This window comes from Phaseolus vulgaris, chromosome 10 (assembly GCF_000499845.2).
Source record: "Phaseolus vulgaris cultivar G19833 chromosome 10, P. vulgaris v2.0, whole genome shotgun sequence".
Classification (NCBI taxonomy): domain Eukaryota; kingdom Viridiplantae; phylum Streptophyta; class Magnoliopsida; order Fabales; family Fabaceae; genus Phaseolus; species Phaseolus vulgaris.
Window position 1 is genome coordinate 10,149,499 of NC_023750.2, and position 8,468 is coordinate 10,157,966.

An 8,468-nucleotide genomic window follows, 5' to 3' on the forward strand; every position below is an offset into this window, starting at 1 on the left:
CAAGCAACTATGGTATAACGAAAATCAATTTAATGAAAATCAAGTTCCCAACTCCTAATTAATCAACTTTGATTGTTCTTCACGTTCGAAGCCATAAAAGACAGTTTGTAGCAGTACCCCTTTTTTTTATATTATATTCATTTTCCTTTTGACTTTGAGTAAAGAATACGTTCGAAAGATGTGAGAGAAAGAGAAGGACAACAACCAACAATGATGGAGTGTAACTAACTTGTATAGAACATTGAGCTTTTCCCCTCCTTGAAGAGAAAAACATGTGTGTCTGTTAGACCTGAAATTGCCACTTTATCTTGGAACAGTTACCTGTAAGATTGGACAACTTCTCAATCTCCCTTCTATCCATTCAAATGAATTTGCTTTGTTTTTTAAGTTACTTCATAAGACATAAACCTATTTTGGAAGGTGACACAAATTTATCAGTGAGGTATGGTCTAAGGATTGTTTAATACATAAAGAGAAAATATCAGAAGATTATGAAAATTTATAACAAAAAGTAGCTGCATAAGCTCATTTTGGAAACAAGTTGATATATAAGGCAATGTCTACAATTTCAGCATTAAATTGGCCTCAACTACATGTGTGAATTAGTGTACAACAACCATTACAAAAGGTAGTAGCTACAAAAATAAATAAGCTACTTTTCTAAACCCTGTGATGAAGCACCTAGATAAATGCCTATCAAAAGATCTTAAATAAATGCCTCGGATATCAACAAAGTGTACTAAATGTGTTTGTCAAAAAGAGAAAAAATCTACAAAAACAGAAAACCTTTAAAAGGGGCAACAATCTAAGTACTTTAAGCAACACTTAATTAATTACACGTGTGAAAGAAACTTTTAGAAATAAAATGATATTGACATTCTTGTTACTTTTAAAAGTAAATTATAAAAGCTCTTCTGGTTTTTCTTTGAAATTTTGTTTAAGAAGTAATGCATTTTTTTAATGTATTTAACTGTCGATACCTTCCATGGTGATATAAAATCATGCCAAAAGCTATCAACTAAATAAATCATAAAGATGAATAGGGAGATTGTGGCTATTATTTAGACTATTTCAGATTAGTCTTATCCTTGTACCATATCCATATATATGAATCATAGGCAAATCAATGTTCCAAAATGGTTATAATGATTAGTTAATTAATCTTTGTTTGATAAAGTTCTCTCTCTCTATATATGACTTCGCATCAAAGCTTCCATCTATATATGCCTCCAAATCTACAAGCTCTTAAGCAACCACCATGTTCTTTTCACTCACATATTCCTTCACGTTCTTCTTCATTCTCACATCATCATCACCTTCATACATTGCAACATTCACACCACCAGCCACCAAAATATCTATCACAAGCCACAACATTCAGAGCCTCAGCAATGCTGACAAAGGGGCAAAAATGGCAGGTATATCACAGATTAAAAGATATCTACATCGGTTTGGGTACCTACAAAACAACAACAACACTTTTAACGACGAATTTGATGTCGTGTTGGAATCCGCTCTCATTAGATACCAAGGAAACCTTGGCCTCCAAGTAACAGGGAAGCTCGACTCCAACACGGTTGCTCAAATGATAACACCAAGATGTGGTGATCCAGACACAAACACAAGACCCCAGAATCACGATCACAATCACGTCGACAACGTGCGTTCTTCAAAGAATTTCGTGTTTTTCCCGGGAAAACCACGGTGGTCACGTTCAATGCCAATGACACTCACCTACGCCTTCGCGCGTGAGAACATGATCCATAGTTTGAGCATGAAGGAGATAAGAGTGGCATTCCAACGTGCATTCTTAAGATGGGCTTCGGTAATTCCAGTTAGCTTTGTCGAGGTGAGTGACTCTGAAGTTTCGGATTTGAAAATAGGGTTTTACAATGGGGAGCATGGTGATGGTGAGCCCTTTGATGGGGTGCTTGGGGTGTTGGCCCACTCCTTCTCGCCGGAGATCGGCCGCCTCCACCTTGACGAGGCAGAGACATGGGCGGTGGACTTCCAGGCCACGGCGTCGGAGGTGGCGGTGGACTTGGAGTCGGTGGCCACACATGAGATTGGCCACTTGTTAGGGTTGTCTCATAGTTCGGTGAAAGAGGCTGTGATGTATCCAAGTTTGAGGCCTAGAGATAAGAGGGCTAATCTCAACATTGATGACATAAAGGGAGTGCAATCTCTATATGGATCAAACCCTAATTTCAGATCCGAGTGGTCACTAGAATCTGATATTTCGGCAAATAAAGATTCCAACTTTGTGAAACCTTTGAGGTTGGCTTCTAGTTTGATAATTATAGTTTCTCTCATGCATAGTTTATGTACATTATAGTTCATAATTTGCACTCTTTTTTTTTTCCTTTTTTTATGGTTACTTCTTTCCAACTTTTTATTCCTTTATGCTTGTGAAGTAGAAATTCAATGATGATGTGGGGTCGAGTATGAAGAGGTACGAAGACCTTAAGGATGAATATATATTGAGTAAATGGTAGTTGACATATGTATAATCAAACAGAAAGTGATGGTTGTTGTTGTGATGGTACTCACACTGGCAGAGAAATTAATATTATAGTTGTTTTACTTAAGATTGAGTTATTGGTGTTTGTTTACTATTTCTCTTTAATCTATTTTTTCTTTCCCTATTAATCGATTTTATCTTGGTATGATCAATTCACAATAAGCTTGGAAGATCATGATTCATGAATGACTGTGGGTAACGAGATATATGATTTTATATATCATTTTTGCATGCATGATATTTTGACTGAGTGTATTGAAACCTTTATGTAATTTTTTTAAGGAATTGGATATAATTATATACTTTCTCTTGTCCATTTCAAAACAGGCATATAAAAATTAGTTTACAAAATCAATGCAAACATATATAGCAGGCAACAAACTATGGCTTTATATCATCATTTTACGGCTTTAATACCTATCAAGGATGGAGAATCAAACTATGGCAGCTCATTAAGTCATCCCAACTCCTCAAAATATGAATCAGTGTGATGGAGAGATTTGAGAAAGGGTATGTGGAGGGGAAAAAGAGAATCTATAATTTGATTATAAGACCAGATGGATAGTAAGTGACTGGGACAAAATTAACTTTTGACATGATAATTACACTTCATATTTGAATTTAGCTGTTACATATCCTAGAGTATACGAAAATTTCATATCTAAAACACTACAATAGTAGAAATGGGAAGCTGAAAAAATAATAGCTGGGAGTAGACTTTTCAGTGGAGGAGGGACTGGTGTGATCGAGAATTAAATGAGTTTGAATCTTTCAACAATGAGATAATACAATATATACCAAAGATAGATATAATTGATAAATGGGAATGGAAAAAGGAGAAATATGGAATCTCAACTGTAAATCAGACATAATGTTACTGCAAGAGAAGGAGAATACATGATGATGTAGAGGGGAGATCTTTAAGGAACTATGGAAAACAATTGGCACACTAAATGTAAAATATGTTGTGTAGAGAGTCTTAACAGAATATCAACTAGAGAAAATCTATATTAAAGAGGAATATTCTTTGGTATCAATTAATGTGTTATATTGCATCACTAAACAATGCAGCTATGCGTTTTCAACAATTCAACACACTAGGTCTTAGAGAATATGGGAATAGAGTTTGGAAAACTATCTGGATGACAATTTTGAGAGAAATTTGGGAGATGCATTAGAAGATGTTGTAGATGTTTTTGCAAACACACAGTTCAAAGCTTGGACATGAATTACTAATTTTCATCACCAAACAATGCAGCTATGCATTTTCAACAATTCAACATACTAGGTCTTAGAGAATATGGGAATAGAGTTTGGAAAACTATGTGGATGACAATTTTGAGAGAAATTTGGGAGCATAGGAATGATATAATTTATAGGGATGCATTAGAAGATGTTGTAGATATTTTTGCAAACACAGTTAAAAGCTTGGACATGAATTACTAATTTAGATAAAAAAAAACAAGTTTTCATACACAAAATGATGCATATGTCCAAGAACGTGTGTATTGATAGTAGACAAAAATAGTCATACTGAATTATGAATGAAATTCAGTCTTATAAAAATTAGATCTCAACTATCATCATGCCACATCAAAGCAAACGTCCCAACAAATATCTTCCTGCTATGGTGTTGCTTGTCTTATTCATTATGCAAAGTTGGAGACTAGACCTAAAATTCAATACTAATAATTTTTGTGATTGATCTAGTATTGACATGGTAAGGTGGTTTAACTTGCGACAATATGGATTTATCACCAACTAATAGTAAACACAAGATACCACTGATTTACTATCTTCTTTGTGTTTTTGTTAGTGTATAGTTGTAGGTCGGCACCAGAGAACACAATGATGATGCATAAAATAAAAATATATAGTTAGAGATGATATCAACATAATAATAACAAATCTGAAATGCTGAACAAAGTTTTGAGTATAGCTCTCATTAGCTGGAAAATGCAGGAATCAATCCAACAATTTACATAAGGTTGGAAGAGAAAAGTTGAAATGAAAATTCACTTGGTACAATTTCATTTGCATTGGAAGTAGTAAAAAATTAAACGAAGGCATACCTTGACTCCACATCTTAAACCAACAAATAGACGATTTTGTCATTTTCTGTTTTGGAGAATGTAGTTCTTAGATTATAAATGTGTAGATGGAATATCTTTTGCATGCCGTAGAAGTTCTATGATAGTTGTATAACTTTTTTTTGTAAGTGTTTGCATATTGCAGAAGTTCAATTGTATGCTTGATTAAATCCGTCTTCACTGTTGTACCTCTGTTCTATATGTCTATTTTTAAAGCTCCAACGTTGGATTAACGACCTTGCAAAGGAGATTTTTGTGAGGTTGGGGAAATGAGAAAAGGAAGATTGCTTGGGTAAAATGGGAAAAAATTTGTAAACCAAAGTTTGAGGGAGGCCTAGGGATTAAAGACGTTAGAAGCTTCAATACGACGCTCTTAGCCAATTGGATGTGGAAGTTGAAAGTGGACGCATCTGGGGTGTGGAGAGAGGTACTTTTGTCCAAATATTATGGTTATGGTAATAGTGAAAGAATACACTCGAGCAGAGCACAATCTTGGTGGTGGAGGGATCTATGCAACACTTGTGAAGAAGGTAAATAAGCTAGTTGGTTTAATAAACAGTTAATGTGGAAGCTGCGGTCTGGAGATAACGTTTTCTTTTGGGAAGAAAAATGGTTAGGTGACTGACTATATGCTAAAACAGAAATACCCAAGGTTGTATCTCATCTCTGATCATAAGAGAAATCGCGTCCAACAGATGGACAAATGGTTAGATTTGGGTTTGTCTTGGAATTTGATTTGGCGAAGGAGTCTCTTTGTATGGGAATCAGAACAACAATAACAAGTCTTAACAGATTTGAACAATTTTTTGCCCCAAAAAGACTCTCAAGATAAGATTGTATGGTTAGCTCAAGAGGATGGTTTGTTCTCTGTTAGATCCTCTTATGATGTTCTAAAATCCTTCATCCCCCTTGAGCCTTGCCTAGCCTTGGAATCTTTATGGGATATCAAAGTCTTACCAAATGCCTTATTCTTAGCTTGGAGAATCCTCAAAGGCAAGTTATCAACAAGAATGAATCTGTCTAAAAGAGGCATCAATCTTCTCTCTTTGTTGAGCCCATTATGTAACCAAGTAGAAGAATAAATCCAACATCATTTTATGGATTGTGCGATAGCCTATCAAGTATGGTCGTAGGTCTCTAGGTGGGTGGGGATCAAGAAAAGACCTCAAAATAACCTGTTACTGTTCTACCTGTTCCAACTCAACTCTAAAAGCAATAAAGTTTGGAAAGGCGTGTGGGTGGCAGTTTTTTGGAGTATCTGGAACCAAAAGAATGGGGTCGTCTTTAAAGGGGGAAAGGTGGACCTTGATGAAATCGTTAGCCTTGCACAACTACAAACTTGGTCTTGATTGAAGAGGAAAATAACCAGCTTCAATTTTTCTTACTCCGATTGGGTTTTATACCCCCTAAATTGTTTGTTCTCCCTCAACTAATGTGCCCTATCTTTTTTACTCGGAGAGGCAATCCCTCTAAGTTATGAGCCACTGCCGTAAGCATCACAGGGGAGGAACTTTTAGCTGCAAATTTCTTTCTCCAGTATGCAGGTATCTCAAGTATAATAGAGTGACAAAGCGTTTGGAATTCGAAGGAATGGTCAGGTGTAGGCCATAGGCTTAGCAGGAGTATGTCAGATAGGAATTTCACTGCAAGATTAGTAGCAGGTATTTGTTGAGTAAGAAGCTGGTGGAACAAGTCATCACTACAAGTATTATACGATTTTTTTTTTCTGGGTGTGGAAGTTTTGCCGTGAAGGTCATGAAATTGTTTTCTTTGGGAAGTTTAGGACAATATGCAGGGTAATCTTGAAACAGAACAAGGCGGCATGACATCTCTTTGGAAGGAAGATGCATATTCACTAGGCAGTCAGGTGATGTTTAAAGCATAACTGCAGGTGAAATTTTTCATTTACAAGATCTCATTTATTATACTGATCAACTTGTATGGGGGCGTTTCGGCTTGAGGAATCACTCCAATGATAGGTATGTTGTTTCTATGTGGAGAAATCGCTTGGGGAGATTCATTGATCATTTGCAAAACTCCAATTAAAATGATGATGTGAACTTGGTATTTGACGTTCTATTGGGGTAAACTTGTGACCCTGTTGCTTGGATACCAAGGCCCGAGATGTGTGCCTATATGCCTTACTTTGGTGAGGCAGTGTATCTATTCAATTGGAAACAGTCAAAGGCATGATAGATTGGAGCCAATTCTGTTTTAGTTTCTAGTGTCTTACCTTTGCATAAGCTTTGTTCTGCAACATTTTTCTTATGTTGTTATTTATGTAGGACTTTTTTCATGTATGGGTATGTAAGGGTAGTGGGGTTTCATTAAGGGTTTTAGAATTTTTAGCTATGTGGTAGTTTACATAGTATATTCGGAACTGTTGATTTCTTTAGTAATGTCAAGTTGGTGTATATGGGTTAGGACACCCCTAAAATGTTTCGTTTAATTTTAATTAATTCTTTGCTGATAAAAAAGAAGAAGAAGAAGTTCAATTGTACAATTTTTTGTAAATGGGTTAAGATATTCCAAAAAGACCCTATTATTAATATTTTTTTTTTTGCTGATTAAAAGAAAAACCTAAGAAGGATGGAGGTGGTGTATTTTTTTCGTGATAAAAGCCATTTAATTTGGTAGGAACCATGTTTATTTTAGGTAAAAAGTTCTTTCATTGAAAGGAATTTTATGAAGTCTTGCAACAAGCTTAGAAGCGGATAAAATATAAAAAAAAGGTTTTTGTTATTCCTTTAACAATCGATTGCTAAATAAGTGGATGTCCTCTTATGAAACATTAATGGAAGGTGCAACAATGAATAAATTAAATAAATAGAGACACTTCAGAGGTGTCTCAACCCTTATAAAAAAACCTACACCAAGCAGATACAACCTATTCAAAGATAACTACAAACCTCAAGTAAACACTTACATCTTCTGAAAGAAAACATGTTCAAAGACTAATAAAGAGAACTTTTAGACTTGGGCTTACTTCAACAACCCACCCAATTGTAGAAAGGTTTCACAGCTTACTCAAAAGCACCCACCCAATCCAAGATTCGAAGGTTGATTCCCAACTTAAAATAAGAATAAAGTCCAATGCCTTATTGGATCCAGCAGTACCAAAACATAATGCAGAACCTCTCTTTCTTTTCACAAAGTGAACATTAGGGTTTAGGCTGTGCAGGAATAAAACCAAAGCTAACTGAGGCCATCATCAATTCTAGCCCATTGCATCAGACTGAACTGTATAATTCACTCCATGGTTCCTCCTTCCACTTCTCCTTGTTCCTTACTGCAACACTTTTTCCTCTTAACCTCTTCAATTCCATTACAAGGGCTAGGTCTGCCACCAACATCTTGTTGTGCATAATTCCACTTCCCATAGCACAGTGGTATCTTCACAATTCTCCCCGCATACAATATAAACAACAACCCTTCCCAGCTACAAGCCAAGACTTTGTCATACTGCATAAGCTATTCAATTGATTAAAAACAACACATATAGCAGAGAGAATATACCACGTAACTTACTTACCCAAACTGTTTTTAATATGCCGTAACATAGTGCCCACATGTCACTCCTTCATCTTCATTCCTTTTTCCATCAATTTCCACATGTTCAGAATATATATAACTGAGAACCTGCATAAAACCAGTCCACACAAATCCCTCTTATTCTGCCTGCATTCCAGCTTTGCTCATGCTTTTGTTTTACTCTACTACGAAATGGGGTTTTTTTTGTATCCCTGTCAAGCAATGCTTCTTTTGCCACTACTTCCCAACATAAGCCAACTACATTCCAAGATTTATTCCGCTGCATCCTCCTCTGTCATAGCTTATTCACTACTCCACTATAGCTT

At 35.8% G+C, this 8,468-nt stretch overlaps 1 protein-coding gene across 1 annotated transcript; it reads left to right on the plus strand.

The window, feature by feature from the left end:
- The first annotated feature begins 1,196 nt into the window (after positions 1-1,196).
- LOC137819664 (metalloendoproteinase 4-MMP-like) lies at positions 1,197-2,588 on the plus strand. Its single transcript, XM_068623565.1, has one exon. It carries the CDS (start codon positions 1,259-1,261, stop codon positions 2,333-2,335), a length of 1,077 nt encoding a protein of 358 aa, XP_068479666.1. The 5' UTR covers positions 1,197-1,258; the 3' UTR covers positions 2,336-2,588.
- Positions 2,589-8,468: the final 5,880 nt, after the last annotated feature.

What these genes read in the sequence shown, in the direction of transcription:
- LOC137819664 (XM_068623565.1), top strand. Translation starts at nt 1,259, where the DNA reads ATGTTCTTTTCACTCACATATTCCTTCACGTTCTTCTTCATTCTCACA.